Source organism: Momordica charantia, assembly GCF_013281855.1.
Source record: "Momordica charantia cultivar OHB3-1 chromosome 5 unlocalized genomic scaffold, Mcharantia_2.0 BLBB01000005.1, whole genome shotgun sequence".
NCBI classification, from domain to species: domain Eukaryota; kingdom Viridiplantae; phylum Streptophyta; class Magnoliopsida; order Cucurbitales; family Cucurbitaceae; genus Momordica; species Momordica charantia.
In genome coordinates, this window is record NW_028275163.1 from 24,236,557 (window position 1) to 24,263,170 (window position 26,614).

General features: G+C 37.6%; 3 protein-coding genes across 3 annotated transcripts; all 3 read right to left on the reverse strand.

Annotated features, from left to right (window-relative positions):
• Window positions 1–1,775: 1,775 nt before the first annotated feature.
• LOC148211572 (L-type lectin-domain containing receptor kinase S.4-like) lies at window positions 1,776–4,328 on the reverse strand. The gene has a single exon (XM_088124551.1). The coding sequence runs from the start codon at window positions 4,038–4,040 to the stop codon at window positions 2,004–2,006; it is 2,037 nt and encodes a 678-aa protein (XP_087980677.1). The 5' UTR covers window positions 4,041–4,328; the 3' UTR covers window positions 1,776–2,003.
• A 12,883-nt stretch (window positions 4,329–17,211) lies between these two features.
• Window positions 17,212–21,150, reverse strand: LOC111015147 (uncharacterized). The gene is made up of 2 exons (XM_022290080.2): window positions 18,251–21,150; window positions 17,212–17,645 (listed from the first exon to the last, which is right to left on the reverse strand). Exons 1-2 carry the CDS (start codon window positions 20,949–20,951, stop codon window positions 17,311–17,313), a joined length of 3,036 nt encoding a protein of 1,011 aa, XP_022145772.2. The 5' UTR covers window positions 20,952–21,150; the 3' UTR covers window positions 17,212–17,310.
• A 1,159-nt stretch (window positions 21,151–22,309) lies between these two features.
• On the reverse strand, window positions 22,310–26,126 carry LOC148211573 (uncharacterized). Its single transcript, XM_088124451.1, has 2 exons — window positions 23,468–26,126; window positions 22,310–22,794 (listed from the first exon to the last, which is right to left on the reverse strand). The coding sequence occupies exons 1-2, from the start codon at window positions 26,124–26,126 to the stop codon at window positions 22,409–22,411; spliced, it is 3,045 nt and encodes a 1,014-aa protein (XP_087980577.1). The 3' UTR covers window positions 22,310–22,408.
• Window positions 26,127–26,614: the final 488 nt, after the last annotated feature.

A 26,614-nucleotide genomic window follows, 5' to 3' on the forward strand; every position in this document is an offset into this window, starting at 1 on the left:
GTGATAGTTTTTCTAAAAAATAAATAAACGAGGGAAGTCGGTCATAATAAAATATATTATTAAATTAATATTTTGTCTAATTAACGCTACGTCATTTCAACATTAGTCAACTAAAAGTAATTTAAGTACCATTTTAAGACTATTTTTCAAACTTAAAAGGATTAAAAATGTTTATTTTAAAACTCCAGGGATCAAATGAATACCTATTTTGGGATTAAAAATGTTACTTTTAAACTTCACCGATCAAATAGATATTTAGTTTAAAGCTCAGGGACCAAAAATATATATTTTCCTTCGTTAATGTTAGGAGGGAGGGGAGAGAGGTTAGAGCGGACCAAAAGACTGGAGATTGGAAAAAAGAGGACGAGGAAAAATTTTGTCAAAATTTGTTGATATATATATATATATTTTTTCTTTGAGGAGAGAGATACTTAAATAATAATTATGCGAGGACAAAAAAGGCACAACATGTCAATGTGTTAAATCATAAACCTCCATCTCAACTACAGAAATTTTTGGCTTTCACCATGTATGTCGTCAAACTATCATAAATGTCGAGCATTAATTAAAATTGAATTTTACTCCACCTTAAACTCAAATTAATAATAATAAAGAAAGAATGAAATTGTAAAACAATTAATTAAAAATTATGAGTACGAGAGAGAAGTGGTAAACATTATAAACTAATTATTGAAAATAAGTGGGAAGTTAAGTGTATGAAGATCATGGAAAAATGGAGGTTAAAGATGGGTGTTGTCGTGAAAGATAAAACCAAAAACTTAAAGCCACATGTCTTGAGAAAGGGCAGATGTATAGAACCTTTCAACGAGATAGTGCTTTTTCAACTCTCTCAAAATGGAATCCATTCCAAATATATATGTCGATACTAAGTAGTAGCCAAAAATTTGTATTCATTTTTCATGATATTATGCATGGATCAGATATATCATAACGAATTCTTCAAAAAAAATTGTGTCTTCCACAATGGAATCTATATTCCATGTCGAATTCAAGAGAATTAAGTCTAAAGGAGTGGAAGCCTACTTTAATTCATAATTGGCTGTGGATTGATGGGATTTTGATTGTCCAAAGACTCTAAGTTTTTTCTTTACTACTTGTAGAAGAACATTCTCTCCAAAGGGATGGAAAAGAGGTGTACGTGACTTAAAAGAATCATAGCTTCTATGTAATGGGCCAAAAACCATTTATCAGTTATAAAGTTTTGTTAGTTATAAAGTTTTGTTATTTCTAATTAAAAATTAACTATATCTACACATTTTACACAGGTTCAATTTATAATTACTCTACCATACTAAGACTTACACGTGATTTGATCATATCATTTTTTAGTACAACATATGGGTGAGAGATCAGACTCACAACATTTTGATAGGAGATATATGTCATATCAATTATCACTGAACTATACTCGTCGACTTGATTAAAATAGGAAAAATGGTTAGATATGTGGCCCATATGGATAAAATTCCAACAGGTCCCACCCATTCGTGCAATTCTTTCGTGGCCTAGTGGAATAGCTTAATCCAACCCATACAAATCGCTAGAATCAAGCTTTGATATTTCTCCCACCAATTCACTTGGTTTCTACCCCTTTATCAGAAGTTACATTTTCCTTTTTGTAAGTATCAAAGTTCCGTTTTCGAAGCTGATTTATCTTTAGTTTCTCTATTGTGTTAGCGCGTTAGAAGCAACATAGAGACATGAAAATCGAAGCTTCGGAAAGCAAAAATGGAATAAAAGAAAACATCAAAATGTTACCTCAATTTTGGCTCCCATTTTCTCAGCTTCCAATCAAATACAATTCGCTTTTTCATCATCTGTTCTGTTACTGTTACAATTTCAAAACAGAGATCAAAGGAACATACATTAATCAATCTCACCTGAATTTACACCAAAATCATATGTAACATTATGAACAAGAGAGAGACATAGAGAGAGATTCGTTCTATAATGCTAATTTTTTAGCCTTCTGTGGTTCTAAGTCAGTCTCTGCCATTGAGAAGCGAAAGAGGAGAAGTGGAGAAAGAAGCAAAACTCATATCCATATCTCTGTTTCCAGTGGATGAATAAGAGCTCAATTTGTTAAACGAAGAAGAAGCAAACGAATTCACAAATTCGTCAAATCCTTCGCCATGATTCTTCCCTCCTTCCACCACTTTTGGGGCCGTGATCTCGTCGGGAACGCCGATCTCGCCGTCCAGAAACCGCACCACCTGCCTCATACTCGGCCGCGCCGCCGCCAAATCGTTCGAACAGAACAACCCCAGTTTCAGAATCATCACTGCCTCAGCCACGTTGAAATCCCCTTTCAATTTCGGGTCCATCGCTTCCAGTAATTTCCCCTCCCTGAACTTCTCCCACACCCAATCCACCAGCACCAGCTCCTCCGGCGACGCCTTCGGGTCGATCGGGCGGCGGCCGCACGCCACTTCCAGCAGAAGTGCGCCGAATGCATACACGTCGGAGCTGGTGGTGGCTTTTCCGGTCCTCGGCAGCTCCGGCGCGAGATAACCCAGAGTTCCGACGACCCGAGTCGTGCTCGGGTTGGCCCCGTGTTCGTAGAGCCGGGCGAGGCCAAAATCGCCGAGTTTTCCGTTCATCTCGCCGTCGAGGAGAACGTTACTGGCCTTCACATCTCTGTGGATAACCACCTGTTCGTAGCCTTCGTGTAAGTATAGAAGGCCGGAGGCGACGCCCTTAATTATTCTGAATCTCTGTTCCCAACTCAGAATCACTTCCGATTCGTCGAAAATGTAGTTGTCCAAGCTCCCATTAGCCATGAAATCGTAAACCAGAAGCAGATCGCCGCGGCGGCGACACCATCCCAGTAACTGAACCAAGTTCCGGTGACGGAGGCGGCCAATGCTGGCGATTTCCGACACGAACTCGCGGAGGCCCTGTTTCGATTCGTGGGAAATTCGCTTCACGGCAACTAGGGTTTTGGAATTCGGCAATGTCCCTTTATAAACTTTCCCAAATCCGCCGCGCCCTAACAGTTCTTTATCCCTAAATCGCTTCGTCGCTTGCTTGAGTTCCTTGTACGAGTAGCGATGGGGGCCGATTTCGAGCTCCCAGGCCTCGATTATGTCCGCGTTCTTGATTTTCCAGATGATGAAAATCGCAATACAGATTGCGATTATTACAATCAATACAGCAGCAGCAGAAACCCCAATCGTGAAACCGGTGTGCTTCTTCTTCGGCCCTGGAACTGAAGGCAGAGAAGACAGATCCAAAGACCGAGCCGGTCCATTCATACTGAAACTCCATCCCAATATATAGTGAGAGCTCGCGAGCAGCCCTGTCGAGGCCGAGAATCCGACGAACATGGACTCGTGAAGAATAGGGGAGAGATCTACATTGAACGAGAGAATCGGCTTCTTCGGTCTGGTGGAAGAGGGAGAGAGCGCCACGGTTAGGGCATTAGTAGTGGAATCGTAATCGATCCAAGCTTGAATCGGTGTGCCGCTCTTGAGAGTGAGATTCCGCTTGGTGGCGCCGTCGTCGGGGAAGTAGGCGGCGGAGGTGGAGGCATTGGAGGCCATATGGTTGAGATTGATTCCGACGTGGTTGTCGTTGATGTCGAAGAACTCGAAATCTTGAACGGTGTCGAACTCGACGGCGAAGAGGTGGTTGGAGAAGTTTCCGACGTCGGAAGCGTTGAGGAGGCCGAGATACTGACTGGGAAGGCCGCGGAGGGTCTTGGACGGCGCAATTGTGAAGGCGAGGCCATGGCCGCCGAGGGTCGGGTACTCGGGGACGACGGCGAGGACAAAAGCGGTGGAGAACGAAAACGCTTTGCCGTCGGAGGAGTTCTTGAAGCGAACAGGGGATCCGTAGAAGGCATGGCCCTGTAATCGACTGGTGTCGTTGGTGAGCTTCAAAATTCCACTGGGCTCGATCTTGGCGATATCGGTCAAGTTCAAGTCGGCGGCGTCGCGAAATCCGGGATAGAAGAGCTGCTGAGATGCGGCGGGGACGGCGAAGAAGAGGAAGAAGAAGAAGAAACAGAGTTTCGCCATGGGAGGAGGAAGAAATTGGATCTAGAAAGTTGTTTTGAGAATATTTTGAAATTTTGGTGGGTGTGGGATAAGAAGCGGCATGGCGATGATGAGCAGATTTTGTTGAATTGGACACCGGAGAAAGAGACAGAAGAGAGAGAGACAATTGTGAAGTAGAAGAGTGGAGAAGGAAGGAACGAAAGAAATGGGAGCCTCTAAAATTGGTCACATCACATGAGGCATGAGGACCTAATTTTTCTTTTTCTTTCACAAAATAGTAACGATAAATGTTTAGATATCTTTGTAATTTTACACTAACGTGAGGACAATTATCTTATAAAAATCGTGAATTTAAATGTCCACTTTCATGTATTAAAATAATAATAATAAATTTGAAAGAATACGATTCTATCTAGTCGAAGGACTTCTAGTTCTTTCAAATATTGCACTTTCTCTTAAAAAAAAATGGAGGTCGAATTTTATAATGACGACTTTACTCTAATGATATAAATCTATAACATATCTTACTACTAATATATGTATGTGATATACATCTTATATACTACTAATATAAATGTCTGATGTATTTGCAATATGTATGTGATATACGATAGACTACTGATATGAGTATTTGATATGCTATTGATATAAGTGAAAATTTGTGTCGTATTTAAAAATTTAAAAAAACGGGTGATATATTTTGAAATATGTAAAAGATTTTGCTATCCGCTGTAGTTTCTCTAGAAGAGGTGAGTTTTTCTTCAACTTTGATGTATATATACTTTTATTATTATTATTATATATACATTTTTTTCCTCTAAGTGAGTTAGAATATAATTAGTGACCAAGTTGTGTTTTGTTAAATGGAAAATGAGAGGACATGTATTTAGATATGGGTCTACGTCTATAAATTTATTAAAGAATCGAGGAAGGAAAAAAAAGATACATTTTAAAAGATGTCAAAATTGGGCCATTATAAATTATTTTATACCACATAAGATAGATGGTATCTATGAATTCACAAGAATGTGTTTTATTTATTTAATACCGACAGAATTATGGGTTGTGCACCAATTTTAAAATAAAAGAGACAATTTAACTCAAATAAATTTTAAAAAGTTAGAAAATAAAAAGAGAAAAAAGACAGCTTTATCTGTATTTATGGATAAATATGTAGATTTCCACTTTTCTTTGAAAGGGAACTCAAAATAAAAAGGAGTTGTAACTCTTTAGCTGACCTTTTAGTAATTTCAATCAATCCACCATCAACATTTTCTATCTGCATGTGTCCCAGAGTTTCTATATTTTTTGTGTAATTTTGGAATGGACCTCTCCCTTGGCCATTGTCTTTTTCTCTTTTTTTTTTTTTTTAATTTTAAATATTATTTTCATATTAATGTTGGTTTATTTTATACCTCTGTTTTTAAAAAGTTTATTTTCATCGCATGAACTTTCAATTTTGGTTTATTTTAGCTATTATACCTTTAAAAATAATCAATATGGTCTTTAACTACAAAATTATATATTTAAAAAATTTAGTGAGTATAGAACCGACTAAAATTATGATAAAAATAAATGAGATAAAAAAATAAAAATAAAGGATAAAAAATAAATATTAGTTAAAATAGTTTTAAAAGTATAAGAATAAATCAAAATCAGAATTACAAATAATAAATACTGTTTAAACCAAAGAAATATTAAGAGCTCTCTCTATGTTTAATTGCATAGATGTGCTACAAAGGGTTAGATAAGTAGGTAAAGAAGGACCAATCATAACGAGACATGTTTTGGCATTGGCAAAAATAATATAAAGTTGAAGGGAATAAATTAATTTAAAATAATAGCAGCCAACTTTCATTATCACTTTTTTTCATTTGCCTTCACATTTTCTATGCTGATTGACTTGGGACAAGGAGGTCCAAAAAATTCTTCCAAAGGCGCCCACCTATTTTGGTGGGAATCTTTTCTTTTTCTTTTAATTAGTAAAAAATAAATTGAATGGTTGATTTTTAATTCATTATAATTTATTTTTTTATTTTTTTTATTTTTAGTACAATACGTAGAGTTGAAAATTAGACTCCCAACTTCTTAGTTGAAATATATGCCAATTATAAACTATGTTAAGAGAGCACACATTGATTTTGTATAAATCAAAAACAGTTAGGCTGTTACTTTTATTTTTACTTTTAGGATAAAGGCACTCCATTAAAGACAAAGTTAAAGTGCCATACATTGTTCTTGACATCAAGCTCAACTTGGTAAATTAACCAAGAAAGGAAAGCTGAAAGCCACACAAAGGATGGTTTTGATGCAAAGCCTCACCCGCAAGAAGGTGAGCCGATGTATTAGCCACGCTCCTTACATGGAAACTCTTGAAGAACGAAAATCTGTTAGCCAAAATCCAAATATCCTCAATTCAGGTACCAAATTCGTTAGTTCTGAACGAAATCTCATTGATAAGCTCAAGAGGGAATCCGACTAAAAAACAACTCGTCGGAGACCCAACCTATCAGCCAAACAAATTGCTTCACGAATAGCAGGGATTTCGCCCATCAGAGGGAAAGTCACACTGTGGGATGAAATCAGAGGTGCTAGTTATTAATTTATTGTTACGAGAAGAATTATGTTATATTGTATTTGACAGGTGGTATATAAACCTCTATCTTTGATCACTTGATTAATGAGAATGAGGCCATATCATTTGTGATCAATTTCGTTTCTCTCTAAACGGTTCCTAAATATACTTAGAAATTCGATATGGTATCAGAACATATATATGATATGGTATATATCATGTAATAATATTTGTTCACTTTGACTAATTTGTTATAATTTAATTGAAGTCACTCTATACGAAGATGAAGAAAATGGAACTCATTTTGAATGTTCAAACTACATATACAATTCAACAAGTTCGAAAATTTTATTATCTTCGACTTGATGTTAAACTTTCATGTTATAATTTAACATAAATCTTTTAAGTCATTCATTTTCAAATTCGAGAATGAACTCGATACTATATAGCTAACTTAAAACACAAATTTAACTAGTGTTAGGTAAGATTTTATAAAAAACATTAATGATAAGAACTAAAGTGAGTTGGTGCAAAATTCAAGGAAAAATATTTGAAAATTATAATCACGTGGAAGTTAGGAATTGAAAAATATTAGTTGGTGTGGTTAGAGTAGGCCATATTTTGATTAGTGGTATTGGAATAATTAAATTCCAATTTGAGGTTTGTTATTAGTTTAATCACAAAAACAAGAGCTTAGGTTTGAGAATAATATGAATTCTCTAGTATGAAACCTAAGTCAAAGCAGATGAAACCCACCACACATTATTATACAATCGAATTCATAGGTCTATAAATTAATGCAAACAAACAAACAAATTAACATCTTGTATTTAAGATTATGAATCCAACAAGTTTATTAAAAAAAATATTTAATTTTTATATAGAAATTATTTTTGTTACCACTGTGTAATGTGGGTTTCCATTTTGAAGGAAAAAGAAGGCTGTAATATTTTATACTAAAGTTTCTTTCTATATATTAAAAACATTAATGTTTGCCTAATATCTTTTTTAATATAGATGTTGGAGACAAATCCAGCGAGTGGGATTACACGTGGCATTACCAAATATGCTGTACTTGGCCAAATAAAAAATAATAATTTAATAAAGTGTAAAACCGTGGAAAATTTATATACATGGGCATGGGGCATGTATTATCGAATTCAAATACTATTTCTAATCTCATAACATATAAGTTTAGAAATATAAAAAATTTAGAGTTGGTTCGGTAATTTTTGTGTTTGGTGTTTTTATTTCTCATTTTTTTATTTTTGTAAAATACAAACGTGTGTTATTTTTTACTCATTCTCATTTCTTACTTTTAAGAAATAACGTTTTTAAAATCGTATAGAAGGTTCATGTTTTCGATTTTTTTAAAACATAAATAAAAATATTATTTTATCATTTTTATTTATGAAATCTATAATTAATATAAAAAAATAAAAATAACATCAAAATTCTGAATATTTAATTTAAAAAAATAAACTTTAATATAAACTTTTTCCTTAGTTTTAACTTAAATTTTTAGAGAACAACAAACAAAATACGATTGTTAAACGTACCTCTATTTCATTTTTTAATTAAAAAAAAGAACAAAAAATGTTATTAAACATAATTATATTCTATTAATTGAAAAAAAAACCATAAATAAGGATCGATATGAACTTAATTCAACGATAATTAACATATATTCTAACTCAGAGATGGTTATAAATTTGAATTCCGGCCAATTTATAACTAATAAGCAATTTGTAATAAATAAAAAAAAAACTAATAAGCAATTGTGAATGAAGTGGTTTCAAATTAAGAGGGAACGTAATATTGCAATAAATTAAGATTATCTACTAAATTGGCCAACCAATAGCATTAGTGTACAGCCATTGTCCGAAATATAAGGGATTTTGGCACATGAATTAATTCTACTTTTAATTGCTTTTCGATATCCCATCATTATTTATTTTTGCTTTTCTTTTTTGGAACTAGATCCTTTCTCCATTTACTTTATATTAATAAATGCATGCGCTGTGAAAAGTAGGCAACTAAGCAACATCAGCCCTTATGTCAAAATAATAATAATAATAAGAAATAATAATAATATCAACCCATTTTATTACACATGTAGTGTTGGTAGTTGGGAGGTTTAATAAGGTTGGTCAGCCAAGTTAATGTAGATCAGATTGATAAGTTATTTTTCTAAAAATAAATTATTGTAATTTTTGAAGATATGGTCATAGATTTGAAATTGACCTCTCCATACCAGTTTATATTGATTTTACAGTGTTTTTCTAGATGGATTCATATAGGAAGTTCATCATAAATGGAAGACTTTTGTGCCACGATGCAAATGAAATTTTTATCGAGTAGTGTTTATGAGTAGATAATGTGAGAAACAATATCTGTATTGGTAGGAAGTATTTTGAACGAAACCAAAAATAAATTCATAAGATTTATGTCTAAAAGCAAACAATATATCATAAATGGGCTTCTAACACGCAGGTCGAGACCAAGTTTCATTTATTATGCCATTCTTTGTAAGAATTGAATTATAATGAGGTAGAATTCATCATAAATTTGTGAATGATCCCTCCAATGTAAATGATCAAATCTTTCTAAAAAGCCACAATCTCATCTCATATCCGATAATTCCATGGGATCCATAACCTTATTATTAATCACTTTACAATTGGTAAAATGCATATTTTTCGTTTTCTCTATTATCCTCCTTTTTAAGTGAGCCTGTTATGCAGAAGAAGAGTCATGGTTTAGTGGAATAATAACCTATATAAACTTTTGTTAATTTTATTGTTTTTTTTTTTTAATTTGGCTACCTCTTCAAAAGGGAAAAAAAAAACTTTTACCTTATTGGTGACCCTAAAATTTAGATCCTATCAACCTTCCAAATTTTAACACGATGCAGTACAATTTAATTAATCGAGATCAACTTAGGAGACTAATCAACATTCTCATTACATGATAAAAAATCAATAAAATATAAAAATATCAACAAAATGACATTAATATGGATATAATATTAATAATAAGACTTTTTAACTACTACTTACTTCTTAATTTAAATATTTGAATTAAAATTTTAATTTCTATAACTTTTTAGAAATATTCATCTTATTTTATCCATATTTCTTCTTAACATTTACATAAAATTGATATTTAAAATGAGAGCATAATTTGTAACCTACGAAACGACAAACACTCCCACATGCTTTTTTCCAAAACTGGCTAACTACACAATTGCCCTTAACTTAATAATTATTTAATTGTGGAAAATTTCCATTAATTAATATTATTTTGATAAAGAATTAATTCTAAAAGGGATTTGACGAATCAAAATCGATTGACTACCCATTACTCAAGAGTCAAAAATCTAAAAAATATTCCAAATTGCTCAACTTGTTGTGCAAAATTTGACTTTTCTTCGGTCCAAAAAGACAGGCTATTTTATTTTTATTAGGCAAAATTTTCCTTTTTTGGGAAATAATGGAAAAATAAGTATATAAAATATGTGCAAGTTTGAAAAATAATTTTTTTAATTTTTGTTTTTTGTGATTCAAGATTTCATCATCATTGCAACATTTAATACGTAACGATTTGATCAAATAAATAAAATTTTTAAAGGAGGCAAACTAAAGTGAAAGGCAAGAAAAATCTCTAATTTTTCTCAAAAATTAACAAAGGAATATTAAAAAAAAAAGATTTGGGAGGAAAAAACCAAAAATTAAACTAATTAAAACTGTTATGGGGAAGGAAATGACCCGAAACGAGACAAGGAGTTGAAGTCTCATTGGGGAAGACCGGCCCGGGACATAACGGGCCAGCCAAAAGAGTGACCTAACGCCGGGGCAGAGAACGAGGAAAGCGACCAGAGGGAAGCCCACTGAGCCACGAAGGGCTCGGCCCCGACCCGGTGCTCGGCCCCGACCCGGTGCTCGGCCCCGACCCGGTGCTCGGCCCCGACTCGGGGCTCGGCCCACGGCCCAGCCAGTGATCCCCCGTCTTCGATCGACGATGTCGCCCAGGCCCTGCAACGGTGAATTAGGGTTAGCTACGGAAGATTCTGGAACAACTTCACGCTATAAGTATTGATCCAGCCTTAGAGGTATAGGGGGGAAGAGAGTTGACTACATTTACGTTATTCTCTTGCTAACTTAAGCATCGGAGCCCGTGTGACTAGAGTCACACCGGTTTAGCTCGATTTGATTTTGCAGGTACTAGTCCCGGATCAACAACTTTGGTGGATGCGAGGTAGTGAACCGGAGGACCGAAATCCACGCATCAACAATTGGCGCCGTCTGTGGGGATGATACAGCAAAACGAGTTTCGTCGAAGCAAAATCCCGATCTGAGGTGAAATTTCGATCCAAGGCGTGTAGGGTGTAGTGGCCGACCATTCAGGCGAGGTAGGACGAAGCCATGATCATCGACTTGGTCCGAAAGCGACATGAATCCTGATGAGAGCCATCGGTGCTTCGAAGAGAAGAGCCTGAAAGAAGCGGCTGATCACTTAGATGAGGCAAGACCGAGCCCTTATCGTCAACTTAATCCGACCACCCTTGACGGGGGAGAACTAGTGTCGGGCCTGAATAAAGCGACAGACCTCTCGGGAAAGGCGAGGCCGAGCCCTGGTTATCGACTTAATCCGACCACCCTTGATAAGGGAGAACCAGTGGCGGGCCTGATTAAAGCGACAGATCTTTCGGGAGAGGCAAGGCCGAGCCTTGGTCATCGACTTAATTCGACCACCCTTGACAGGGGAGAACCGACTGAAGAGGTAGAATCTGTCCCTCTGACAACCGAAGATCGACGGGTCAACATTGGAACCAAGTTGGGGAGTGAGGAAAGAGAAAGCCTTATAAACTTCCTCAGAAGCAACGCTGATGTGTTCGCATGGTCACCAGAGGACATGCCGGGAATCGACCGAGGAGTTATGGTACATCAACTCAACGTCGACGAGAGCTGTAAGCCAGTGAAACAGAAGCGTCGCGCGTTCAACCAAGAAAGGAACGAGATTGTAGCTGAACAGGTGGATGAGCTACTGAAAACAGGCTTTATTCGGGAAGTACATTATCCCCAGTGAATATCCAACGTGGTGCTGGTAAAGAAGCGAAACGGCAAATGGAGAATGTGCATCGACTTCACGGATCTAAATAAGGTATGTCCAAAGGATTCTTTTCATTTGCCTCGAATAGATCAACTGGTTGATGCCACTGCAGGACATGAAAGATTGAGTTTCATGGATGTCTACTCTGGATATAATCAAATCAAGATGCATGTACCGGATCAGAAGAAAACTTCTTTTTTCACGAGTCGAGGCTTGTATTGCTACACCGTGATGCCGTTTGGACTAAAGAATGCAGGTGCAACCTACCAACGAATGGTGAATCGGATGTTTGCAGCCTTAATCGGTAAAAATATGGAAGTCTACGTAGACGACATGCTAGTAAAGAATCGAAAGAACGAGCGACACGAGGAGGATTTGGCAGAAGCGTTCGACATCTTGCGAAAGTACAAGATGACGTTGAATCCCACCAAATGCACGTCTGGAGTGACCTCAGGCAAGTTCCTGGGATTTTTAGTGCACCAAAGGGGAATCGAAGCCAATCCAGATAAGATCAAAGCTGTTCTGGAGATGGATCCACCTAAAACTCTAAAGCAGCTGCAGGGACTCAATGGAAGGATAGCAGCACTCAAAAGATTCGTTAGCCGTTCCACTGACAAGTGCCTACCATTCTTCAAAATCTTAAGGAAGAAAGGACAATTTGAATGGACGGAAGAGTGCGAGGCTGCCTTTAAGGAGCTGAAACAGTACCTAGGGGCAGCTCCACTCCTCGCAAAGCCGATCGTGGGTGATGAGCTCTACTTATACTTAGCTGTATCCAGCACTGCGGTGAGTTCCGCGTTAATAAAGGAAGAAGATGGACGACAATCCCCAATTTACTACACAAGCAAAGCAATGGTAGATGCAGAACTTAGATACCCACCAATGGAGAAACTGGCATTGGCACTGGTCACTTCAGCTCGGAGACTACGCCCGTATTTCCAAGCTCACAAAATAATGGTCCTCACCAACTTTCCTTTACGACAGATCTTACAAAAGCCAGACACTTCTGGACGACTGTTAAAGTGGGCTGTAGAGCTCAGCGAGTACGACATTCACTATAAGCCAAGAACTGCCATGAAAGGGCAGGTTGTGGCAGACTTCATAGCGGAATTAACACCAACAGAGCCTCAAGTATATAGTATCGACCCACAAGTGGTTGAGGAAGAACAACTATGGACACTCTACGTAGATGGGTCCTCAAATTTTCGGGGATGCGGGGCAGGACTCCTACTAATCTCTCGAGATAAAGAAAGATTCGAATATGCGCTGCGATTCAACTTTCATGCATCCAACAACGAAGCCGAGTACGAAGCTCTACTAGCAGGACAAAAAGTGGCCAGGTACGTTGGGGTCAGGAACATACTAATACTTAGTGATTCACAGCTGATTGTGGGTCAGGTGAAAGAGAAGTTCCAGGCTAGAGAACTGCGATGGCGAAATACCTTTCACAGGTAAGAAACCAGCTCGACCAGTTCTCAAAATATGAGATTCGACAAATTCCACGTGCTCAAAACGTCAACGCCGATGCGTTAGCTCGACTAGCTGCGGCTTATGAAACCGACTTAGGCAGAACTGTACCGGTCGAGATTCTACCCGAGCCAAGCATAGAAGCTCAGGAAGCCATGGATATCGACAATCAAGGGCAACCAGAAGAAAACTGGAAGAGCCCTTTGATCAAATATTTGAAAGATGGGATCCTGCCTACTGAAAAGATAGAGGCCCAGCAGCTACAACGACGAGCGACCAGATATGTGCTTAAAGACGACAATCTGTACAAAAGAGGCTACTCGTTGCCGCTTTTAAAATGTCTAACGCCTGATGAAGCCGACTACGTCATGAGAGAGATACATGAGGGTGTTTGTGGGAGCCATTCTGGAGCACGATCCCTACGTCACAAAATAATTCGACAAGGGTACTACTGGCCGACCATGCTGAATGACACGAAGCAATTCACCAAAAAATGCGACAAATGCCAACGGTTTGCAACCGTACCTAGACAACCGCCAGAGCCTCTGACAAGCATAATGAGTCCTTGGCCTTTTGCTCAGTGGGGAATAGACCTTATAGGACCTCTCCCACTAGGAAAGGGCCAGACCAAATTTGCAGTAGTGGCAGTCGACTATTTTACTAAGTGGGCCGAAGCCAAAGCCCTAGCGACAATTACAGAGAAAAAGGTCACCGACTTCATCTGGAAGAACATAATTTGCCGCTTCGGAATACCCTACGCCATTATCAGTGATAATGGGAAGCAGTTCGACAATGCTGCCTTTCGAGAATTTTGCAGGGAGTTGGGCATTAAGCACATCTGTTCCTCGCCAGCACATCCGCAGGCTAATGGGCAGGTTGAAGCAGTCAACAAAATTATCAAAAGAACTCTGAAGACCAGATTAGAAAAGCTCAAAGGGTTGTGGGCAGAGGAACTTCTCAACGCATTATGGGCATACAGAACGACACCTTGTACTTCGACAGGAGAAACACCATTTTCATTATCATTTGGCTCTGAGGCGGTAGTGCCAGTCGAGATCGGACTCCCCTCCCAAGGGTAGAGCAGTTCACTCTACTTGACAACAACGAATCCGTAAAGCTCAACCTCGACCTATTAGAAGAACATCGAGAAACAGCATGACTACGAACAGCTGAATACAAAAATCGAATAGCTCGATACTACAACTCGAATGTCAAGCAACGTGACTTTAGAGAAGGTGATCTGGTGTTAAGAAAGGTTATGCCCAATACAAAAGATTCAACTAGCGGTGCGCTCGGGCCAACATGGGAGGGCCCATACAAAGTCACTAAAGTGGTGCGAATAGGCACTTATGCTTTAGAAGACCAGCGGGGGAAGGCCTTACTACACCCGTGGCACGCCCAACACCTCAAAAGATACTACCACTAGTTCGACATATTTCTGGACATTTTTATGTTTCTCCATTATTTGGACCAACTAAGCTTATTGTAACCAAATCTTCGACAGGACGATTTTCCTACTAATAAAGTATTCGACGTTCGACGTGATACTTGAGTTCTTATGTTCATTCTGAAATAAATTTCTCAAGCAGGGTGCATCATATAAATATCTACATATCTACGACCTGAACATCTACATATCTACGACCAATCAAGGAACTCAAAATTGGGACGGACCTAGAAGCAGGCCGATAAGCTGAAAGCCAATCAGTGAAACCAGGGAAAAGAATCCCGAGGTGCTGAGAAAGGCATGCGTACGGGCCCAGCAAGGTTAAAACAGAAAACAGGCAAGCCTAACCGATCAACGAAACCCACAGGTAGAAAATCATATGGCAAAAGCCAAAATAGGTTAAAAACCCGAGGGTGTTGATTTAACTGGGGGTAAAAAACCGGCAGAAGCCAAATATGTTAGAAACCTAAGGGTACCGACTAAACTCATGGTATAAAGGCCATTGGCAAAAGCCAAGTGGGTTAGAAACCCGAGAGTAAACCCTGAGGTATAAAACATGGGCAAAAGCCAAATAGGTTAGAAACCCAAAGGTATCGACATTAGTTCTGTTAAAGTTAGATCCCAAGGCCAAAATGGTTTAAACTCAGATGAGAATAAAACCAGGCTCAGGAGACTTGATTATGGTCAACGAAAATTGGAAAAACTTCCAATTCATGAATAGTATCGACAAGTTCAAGGTACAAAACCAGTGGCAGGAACCAAGCACTAAGATCCAAAATTGGATCAAAAGCTTTTGGTAGAAAGCCTGTGCGTTAGCAACCTTCCCATTTTTAGCCACTGATATACAATGATCTCGTGGTAACGACAAAGCAACAAGTACTCTCAAAACAAAGATCATTACACAATTATTCGTCTTCTGTTTTGAGAGTGGGGGCCATTGTTATGGAGAACGAAAATGACCCGAAATGAGACAAGGAGTTGAAGTCTGATTGGGGAAGACCGGCCCGGGACATAACGGGCCGGCCAAAAGAGTGACCTAACGCCGGGGTAGAGAACGAGGAAAGCGACCAGAGGGAAGCCCACTGAGCCACGAAGGGCTCGGCCCCGACCCGGTGCTCGGCCCCGACCCGGGGCTCGGTCCCGAGCCGTGCTCGGCCCACGGCCCAGCCAGTGATCCCCCTGTCTTCGATCGACGATGTCGCCCAGGCCCTGCAACGGTGAATTAGGGTTAGCTACGAAAGATTCTGGAACAACTTCACGCTATAAGTATTGATCCAGCCTTAGAGGTATAGGGGGGAAGAGAGTTGACTACATTTACGTTATTCTCTTGCTAACTTAAGCATCGGAGCCCGTGTGACTAGAGTCACACCGGTTTAGCTCGATTTGATTTTGCAGGTACTAGTCTCGGATCAACAAGTTTGGTGGATGCGAGGTAGTGAACCGGAGGACCGAAATCCACGCATCAACAAAAACAATTAAAAAATAAATAAAAAGACAAATTGAAGAGATCTTTCATAAAAGAGTGAAGACGAGGAATAGTAAAATCAACTTTAAAATCTAAAAGAAGATAGCGGAAGAAAATTATAATTCAACAATAGATTTTAAAGGCAAAGGAAAAGGGATTTTATTTTAGTTCTTTTTGGGTACAGGAAAAGGGAGGAGCTGCAATTCTCCTTTAAGTTGACTTTTAAGTCAAGGGTTTCATATGAAGAAAAGATTTTATAATTATTAAAAGAAGTATTATAGTCTAAAGGTTTATTTATTTACTAACTTTTTTCTAAAGATAAAATAAAGAATGATTTTCTAGAATGAGTTGAAAACTACCATATTTGCATAGAAATGTAATATATGAACTGGAGTGATATTTTGAATTTTAAATGTAGAATCTAATCTAATATAATTAGATAAAGAGATTAAGTAGACATGGGTGGAGGAAGAGGACGGACAAGAAACACCTTTGAAATTTTTTTTCCCTCCCACAGTCACTGTTTTAGTCTGTTTTGCCATCATTTTTTTAAATTTATATATGTCTATAATTTTAAGATAATAAGAGACCTAAAGCCAAATTTGCTATAATGGACCTCAATAGATTATACATTAAATTACTACCTCAGTCCCTATAGTTTTGGTATAAAAATTTTAGAAGTTTCAATTTAATCCAAAATCAACCTATCCATTTTCTTCTTTTTTTTTTTTAATCAACATTGAATGTTAGATATTTCCAATTAACACAACTAGTCTTATATAGAAGACTTCATCACATTATCATGTGAAAGAAAAACCTACTAATTAATGACTTTAATTAAAGATTAATCTCAAAGGAGTTTGGCAAATCAAAGTTGATTTGGGTCGAATTCCATCCTAAATCTTCGAGAAAAATGATGAAAATGGCCCGATAAAATTAGTCATTATGTTTGAAAATAGTGATTTTGTTTTAAATAAATGAAAATCTTGTAGTAGAGGAGATGGTCGATGTCTCAACTTTTAACTAGTTTAGCTAGCATATCTAAAAAATGTTGAGCTAGGTTGAAACATATCCATTAAATAAAATTTACTTGGTAGTAAAAATGTACGAATATAATACGTCAAAGTTATTCATAAATGAAAATCATATTAATTCATCATATATTTCATACATATCTCATGGTAAAACTCATTTATGATCCATGATTTTGAATAGTTGAAGAGCATTATTTAAATAGTATGCTTCGAATCTTCTTAATAGATACACACACTTCTTTCATTTCGGGCCTTTCATTCGGTAGCTCACTTGCACATCTTAATCCCGTAATTAAAATAGAAACCAAATAATCTATCACGTTGATTTGAAAAGAAAGTTCTTTCAATCGTTCATCCAAAATATCAATCACCATATTTGGAATGGCAACTTCCACCCATCTTTGAAGGTTCATTTCTCTATTGAATATCTCCTCTACTGGACTTCTTCCGGTGAACATTTCAAGAAGAAGAATTCCATAACTATAAACATCTCCTTTCGTCGACACTCCAACACCAAATGCATACTCTAAACGAAAATAGAAGGTTAACTCGTAACTCTAACATTTTGGTCCTTATATTAATATCTAGGTTAAAATATAAGTTTGGTCGTTATAATTTCAGCTTTGATTCATTTTGGTTTTTACATTTTTAAAACGTTCGTTTTAGTATTTATACTTTCAAACTTTGGTTTATTTTAATCTTCGTACTTTTAAAATGTTTATTTTAGTTCTTGTACTCTAAAAAAGTGACCATTTTGGTCTATTTATAATTTCATTTTTCCTATCATAATTTCAACACGATATTAAAACAATATATTTATTAAAATGTAAACATTATATTATAACAAAGAATTTTTGTTAGGTGTAAAATTTGAGTTAAAGTTTTACAAAGACGAATTAAAATTATAATTTTTTTAATAGTATAGAAACTAAAATGAACATTTTCAAAATACATGACTAAAATGAACTAAAGGACTAAAAATATTATTTTAACCTAATATTTAAAAAGTCGTTGAGTTATAAGTTTGTCCATGAATTTTGTATGACGAACTTACGTGACAAATTAATTAGACTAAAAAAATGATGATTTGTAACTTAAACCAAAATATAAGGACATGTAATGAAATATTACCTGGTGCAATGTAGCCGATGGATCCTTTGAGCCCACTGGCGCTGCTCTGCGTATGGCTTATAGAATCTCCTTGAACTTGAAGCAGCCTTGAGAGCCCAAAATCTGCAACATGGGCCGTCATTTCTTCATCCAGAAGAACATTGCTTGGCTTAAGATCGCAGTGAACCACAGGAGTTTCCAGTCCATGGTGAAGATACTCCATTGCAGCCGCAACATCTAAAGCTATATCGATTCTCTGTTTCAGAGTCAGCCAACGATCTGATCTGCTGTCGTTTCCTCTTCTGTGAAGCCAAGTTTCTAAGTTTCCGTTCGGCATAAATTCCAAAACTAATGCCTTGAAATCCAGATTGGAACAGACGCTGAGGATCTTTACGAGGTTTCGATGCCTTGTGTTTCTGAAGACTTCACATTCGGTAAGGAATCCCTTTATTCCACTACGATGATCTAAGTCGATTACTTTAATGGCAACCGGAGTTTCACCTCTGATTACACCTTTGTAAACGGATCCAAAGCTCCCCTTTCCGATCAAATTTTCGTCGCTGAAATCCCTTGTGGCATGTTTCAGCTCATAGTAGGAATAGGAATGTAGTCTATGATCAGGATCTTCAAATGAAATCTCGTCATGTCGTTTCTTTTTCTTCGAACGCAATGTTGAGACAAAACACAATGCAATTGCAATGCATAGGCCAATTGCTCCTCCAACAACCCCTGCGATTAATTTCCAATTTTTTTTCTTGTCAGTAGGACATTTTGGTAGTCCAAGTTCAACTATGCCGCCGCAGAGCTCGGGGTTATGGGATAAAAACACGGCTGATTTGTTGAGGAAGATGCCGCTTTTGGGTACTTCTCCTTGTAAATTATTGGAAGAGAGGTTCAGGTATTGGAGATATCGAAGGTCATCAAGGGAAGGAATTTTTGCAGACAACAGGTTTGATGAAAGGTCTATGTGTTCTAACCCTTTCAGCTGGGCTAATGAACTAGGAATTGGGCCTTGGAAGGAATTTGTAGACATATTCAAATCATAAAGATTCAGGCAATCTTGTATTGTGGATGGAATGGGCCCTGAAAATTGATTCCTCGAGACATCCAAGGTTTCAACCATCTTCAACCTCCCAATTTCAGAAGGCAAATAACCTGTGAATTCGTTTGATGAAACATTCAAACGTATTAAACCTGTCAAGATGAACAGTTCTTTTGGTATGTAGCCGGTGAACCCATTTCCTCCGAGATCCAAATAGACCAAACGGCCACAGTTGGAGAGGCTCCTTGGGATTTCTCCACTAAGGTTGTTTCCTTGGAGTGCCAACCAAACGATTTTGGTTAGATTTCCAAGAGCTGCTGGCATGGAACCAGAGAGAAAATTGTTGTTCAGAATTAAACCCTCCAAGTTTCTGAGGTTCCCCAACGAAGAAGGGATCTTCCCGGTTAAGAAATTCGATTCGAATTGAATCATGCCCAGATTCCCCAAGTTTCCTATTTCTTCTGGAATTGCTCCATCCAGCTGATTCTCTGCCATGTATAATCCATAAACCTGGCTCGAGAGGTTTCCAATTGAGGAAGGTAATTGACCCGTCAATTGGTTTTTGGAAACGCTAAATACCTGCAAAAAAGTTGAATTTGTTAATGATGTGATGAAATCCAATCCTCCATCCTCAATTCCACTCGTCAAATTGTTATCTTCAAGATTCAGATGTCGGATCTTCCCAAGCTTCCATAATGGCGGAATTCTTCCTGAAAACTGGTTGGATGGCAGGTCAAGCTCTTCAAGCTCTGAAGCATTGGACAGAGATGAAGGTATGAAACCGTGAAACCTATTACCCGCCATTAGAGCATACGCAAGATTTGGAAATGCAGTGAAAAACTCTGAAGGAAGGGTCCCGGAAATCTTATTAGCAGCAATGTTTAATCTAACAATGGAAGAAACATTCAAGATTTGAGTGGGGAATTCGCCGGAGATGTTATTGATTCCGATTTGCAGAGCCTGAAGACGACGGAGACGACCCAACTCCGGCGGGATCGAACCTCCTATGTTATTTTCCCTCAAACGCAGATTGTTGAGAGAAGAAAGGTTGCCGAATGAAGAAGGTATCTCCCCGGAAATTTCGTTGTCGTCGAAATTCAGATATCGAAGCTTCGACAATTGGCCAATTTCAGATGGGATTTTCCCGTGAAAGCTGTTGCGAGAGAAATTAATGACACGGAGGTTCAAACAACTGCTTAAAGATGGGGGGATGAGTCCATGAATGTTGTTGAAGGATAAGTCGAGAAGTTTTAGCCGGAAAAGGCGGTGAAGGTCGGCCGGAATCTCGCCGGAGAAGGTGTTGTTGCGAAGGTCGAGAATTTGAAGGAAAGAGAGGTTGGCGAGAAGTGGAGAAATGGTTCCGGCGAGGGAAGAGTGTGCGAGCCGAAGGGCGAGGACTCGATGCTTGATGGGATTGCAGAGGACTCCATGCCAGTTGCAGAAGGAGGAATTTGGATTCCAAGAATCTAGAATTCCATTTGGGTCACTTGTGAGAGAGGATTTGAAGTTCAAGAGAGCATCTTGATCGGTTGAATTGTCGAAATGAGGATGGTGAGATTGAGAATGGTGAAGAAAGTTGAAGTGAGTTACAAGGACAAGAAGAACAGAAAATAGTTTCATTGGATGGAAAACAGAACAATAAGAAAACAATGGAGTGGAGTGATGTGGCAAAAGAAGCATTAATTTAATACCCTTATATACATCATTAAAAGTCCGGTCCTTGTAATATGAATCCAAGTTCCAATTCTTCGTCTACAATTCACACCACCGTGTTTTGAGTCAATTTGCCCCAAAAAGTGAGCTTAAATCTCTGGGATAAAGTATAAGTCTTTACTGTTGAGTTGGGTTAACTTGATTGTTGATGTATCTTCTATAAAATTGAAAAAATAGTTTTTTTACCGGTTGAATGTTTGGTGAGATTTGATATTGAATTTGAGAGTTGAGGGAGACTTGACATTGACCTGCCCTCGCTAGCTTTTTCCACACCTACAAGTGCCACTTGAACATTTTTTTTTATTGTTGTAGAGATTTCAACCTACCTTAAACCTTTGCTCTTAACTTCACTTTGTTAAGGATCCTATGAATATTGGGATTTAACTTATTAAAAAGCAAATCATTACATCAATCGGTATAAAGATGGCTGCTATCATAGCCATTATAAAAGACTTCTCAAGAACTCGAGTCTAATAAGACTTGTATAAAATTAAATTTGTCCAAGGTGAAATGAAGGAAAGACTTTGACTTAGAAAGTAATGTGAAAGCGTGGCAATATTCAATTAAATAGAATTTCCAAAAAGAATGATAAGATGCCCACTTAGCAGCCAGTCAATGTACTGAAATGGACCATACTGGGAATGGGCACTAACATTTGGGCTATTGGATGAAATAAAATCAAAACTTACCTCATATTGTAACATACACTAAAATTTATCTCATTTGGGCAACGTGGAAGAAGCATTAATTAAATATGATTCCTATTCTATTGTTGAACATTCTTGAGTTCCAACACTAGTTTTTGTCTTTATTTTGCAGGTGAAGAAAAATAGAGAGTTGTGAGGAATTCTTCAAGAAATGAGAGTTTGAAAGCTCAATACTTGTGTATCCCTTAGAGAGTTTGAAAGACTTGTAGAATGACTCGTGAACATTTTCTGCAAGAGGGAAAACGAAGAGAAATCCTTGCAAAGGGAATTTACAACGGTAGGAGGCAGGAGGATGTAGCCCACATTGTGTCAACCAATATAAATTCTTTTAAGCTGTTTGAAATTTGAATTCCACTTTAATAATCTCGAATTAATTAATTAACAGATATTGTTTACTTTTGTGATAAAGATAATTATTAGTTGGTTGTTTTATTTCCCTAACATTATAAATCTATTTTGTTTGTATATTTTAAGTCAATACCAGACTAGCCAACACCATTTAAGACACCTTACTTCTTTCTTTGAGATCGTCGAATATTCAATCCCCCATCCACACGTCGTTGTACTTCAAAAAGAAAAAAAAATATCAATATCGTAATATATTTCATATATGTTAGATAGCAGAAACAAAGAGAAGATGTATACGAATGAACAGAATTATTCGATGAAAATACAACTTTTTTCACTTAACTACACTATATTCAACCAAATTGAAGCCTATTGTTCATTTTTACGTATACATCTCATGTTGTTTCTTGCGGAAGAAATGTCTTTGGAAAGTAAGACCCAAATTTTCTTCATCATTGCCAAGACATCTTTGAATTCAGGTCTTTCTTCTGGCAACTCACTCGCACATTTTAGCCCAATATTTAGTATGGAAGTTAAGTGATGTAGAACTACACTTTTAAAAGTATGTGCTTGTAATTTTTCATCTAAAATTTCAACCACAGAATCTGAAATTCCAACAGCCACCCATCTTTTCAGATCCATTTCTCCACAAAACATCTCATCCACGGGACTTCTCCCGGTTATCATTTCAAGAAGAAGAATTCCATAGCTATAAACATCTCCTTTCGTTGATATTTCAACACCCAAACCATACTCTGCGTGGAAAAAAGAAAACAAAATATCAAGTTGATAAAGAGAGAACAATTTACTAAAAAATTGCTTAATAAAAAAAACATACCCCATCCTTTTCAAAGGTTTTGATACTATCATTGGCTTTTTATAAACGTTTCAAAAAATATTCTTGGAGCAAGCATCCGTTCATTTGAATGAATGGACCATACATCATTTTTAATATATTGCCGATGTGTCAAGCAATAAATTAGAGGGAAATATGGTGCTCCCATAGTCGTACTAGTAATTTTCCCGTGTGGAACTGTCTCTACAACAAATTTGATCTTTAACGTGGTCAATTGTCAGCCTATACTTGTTTTTATGTGTGATTTTTTTTTACTGTCATTAAAGATTAAATTTATTGTAGTGCCAATTCCAGCAAGCTTCCATTCATGAAGGAAAATACTTGCTGCTTCTTAACAATATAAATTCCTCGTTATCATTAAATGTTTGACAACTAAGGTAAAGACCAACCTTTTTTTTCATATTAAAATATCAAATATTTAACAGCGAGGAAAAATATTTTGGTTGAAGATAAGTATTTTTGTTTCTTTGAAATGTTTACGAAACATCGTAGCATTGAAATTTAGTATCTTTTTAGGCAAAGGGCAAAGTTGAAGATGAGAAGATGAGAGATCATAAAAATGAAGATGGTACCTGGAGCAATGTAGCCAATAGATCCTTTTAGCCTACTGGTGATACTCTGATTATGAATTGTAGAATCGGTTTGAAGTTGAAGCAATCTTGCGAGCCCAAAATCCCCAACGTGGCCTCTCATGTCTTCATCCAGAAGAACATTGCTGGGCTTAAGATCGCAGTGAACAACAGGATTTTCCAATCCATGGTGAAGATACTCCGTTGCAACTCCAACATCTAAAGCTATTTCTAGTCTTTGCTTCAAATTCAACCAACGTTCTGATCGGCAGCCGTCTCCTCCTCTGTGAAGCCAGGTTTCCAAGTTCCCGTTTGGCATGAATTCCAGGATCAAGGCCTTGAAATCCAAACTAGAACAGGCACTGATGATCTTTAGAAGATTTCGATGCCTTACGTTTCTGAAGATTTCACACTCCGCGAGAAAACTTCTGGGCCCGCCTTGTTGATCTAAGTCGAACACTTTAATGGCAATTTCAGTTTCGTCCTCTAAAACGCCTTTATAGACAGATCCGAAGCTCCCCTTTCCGATTAAGTTCCTACTGTTGAAATTCTCTGTGGCTTGTCTCAGTTCATGATAGGAATATAGTTTATGATTAGGCCCTTCAAATGAAATCACGCTCATCGCCGATTTTTTGAGTTGTTTCCTTCTCGTGAAGCGTAATTTCAAAACAAAACTCAGAGAAATTGCAATGCTGAGACCAATTGCTCCTGTAACAACTCCGATGATCAATTTCCCAATTTTTCTCTTATCTGTTGAGCCGACGGCGCATTTTGGTAGTCCAAGTTCAACTATGCCGCCGCAAAGGCCAACGTTGTCGGATAAAAATATAGCCGACATGTTGAGGAAGATGCCACTTCTAGGTACTTCTCCTTGTAGTTTATTGGAAGAGAGGTTCAAGTATTGGAGATATGGGAGGTCATCCAGCAAAGGGATTTTTGCAGACAACCTGTTTGATGAAAGGTCCATGTATTCTATCCCTTTCAACTCGGATAAAGAACTTGGAATTGGGCCTTGGAAGGAATTTCTGGACATATCCAAATAGTGAAGATTCAGGCAATCTTGTATTGTTGATGGAATGGGTCCTGAAAATTGATTCCTTGAAACATCCAGAGTTTCAACCATCTTCATCTTCCCAATTTCATCAGGCAGAGAACCACTAAAATAGTTGGATGAAACATTAAATAGCTGTCCAAGAGTTGTGTAGGCAGAGAATATTTCCTTTGGTATGCTCCCACTCAACCCATTTGCGGAAACATCAAAAACTTTAATTCGTTTACAATTTGAAAAACTTAGAGGGATACCACCAGATAAGTTGTTCTCGTTCAGCCCAATTTCAGAGAGTGAGCTCAGATTCCCAAGAGATTCAGGAATGGAGCCAGAAAGAAAATTAGTGTACAAATACAGCGCCTGCAAGTCCCTGAGGTTTCCTAAAGATGAAGGAATTTTCCCGGTGAAGGAATTTGAATCCAGAGTAAGCACATTGAGACCACCCAGGTTGCCAATTTCTTGGGGTAAGTTTCCACTCAACTGATTTTCCGATAGATAAAGCAAATAAAGTTGTGCTGACAAGTTTCCAATGGAGGGTGGAAGCTGACCGGAAAATAAATTTGTGGTCGCCGTGAGTTCTTTTAGAAGACTCGAATTGGAGAGTGAAGTAACAAAATTCAAACCCTGGTCCCCTTCACTGGTTAAAAAATTCAACTCTACATTTATGGTTTCGATCTTTCCAAGCTGCCATAATAAAGGAACCTCCCCGGAAAATTGGTTACTTGAAAGGTCGAGTCTTTTGATGTTCGAAGCATTAGAGAGAGATTCAGGTATATGACCTCGAAGCATATTGGCCCCCATAAACACATTTTTAAGATTGGGCAATGCGTTGAAGAGATTAGGGGGAAGTTCACCGGAGATTTCGTTCATCGGAAATTCCAGAGTTGACAAGGAAGACATGTTCAGTAATGTCGCCGGAAAGCCGCCGGAGATTTTGTTATTTCCGAGGTGGAGGTACAAAAGACGATTCAAACGACCCAATTCAGATGGGATTGGTCCTTCTATGTGATTCCCTCCTAAAATAAGGGTGTGAAGAGACGAAAGATTGCCAAATGCAGATGGGATTGAACCAGAGAGTTTGTTTCCTTCAAAGCTCAGAAATTGAAGCTTCAATAAGCCGCCCAATCCAGATGGAATTGTGCCCTGAAGCTTGTTGATAGAAAGATCAATGACACGAAGCATTGAACAATGGCTTAAAGATGGTGGAATGGGTCCATGGAGGTTGTTTGAATGCAAAATGAGATTTTTCAATCGGAAAAGGCGATGGATCTCGGAGGGAATTTTCCCGGAAAATGAGTTGTTTTGCAAGTCGAGAATATGGAGGAATGAGAGGCTGGCGATTTGGGGAGAAATGGTTCCAACGAGTGAGATATTTGGAAGAGTAAGACCGGTGACTCGACGCTTTATTGGGTTGCAGAGGACGCCTCGCCAGAGGCAGAAGGAAGTGTTTGGATGCCAAGAATCTAAAGCTCTGTGTGGATCAATGGAAACTGAAGATTTGAATGAAAGCAGAGCATCTTGATCTGTGGTGCTGTTGAGGCGAGGATGGAAAGCTTGGGAATGGAGAAGAAGGTAAGAGAAGATGAAGGAGATGACAGAATTGAGAAAATGCATGACTTGGGCAGAAGTTTGTGTTTCTCTTGCCAGAAATTTGCTTGAAGAATGAGTGATGCTTTAGGACTATATAGTAAATGAGCATTTTGATCCTAGGAGTGATTATTATTTGGGTAGAAAGATTTCAATGTTTTTTTTTTTAATTTATCGGATAAACTCCTGACTTAACCAATACATGCTAGCATGAATTTAGCTTTAACAATAATTAACATCTACCTCTAATCAAAATGTTATGAATTCAAATCACCTTACTAAAACCAATTTAATTGAGACATAGTTTGAAATTTTATCGGTGACAAATGGAAAGGACAAGAAGATTATTGGAAAATTGTGAGATTTGACTGTCTATTATCACATCGTCGATATATTTTGTCAAAAATGAAATAATGGAAAAGCTTGACTTAGAAAATTATGTGGAAATATTATTTCATTCATAAAGTCTATAAAAGAATGATAAAGATAACCACTTTGGCTGACCTGGTCAATAT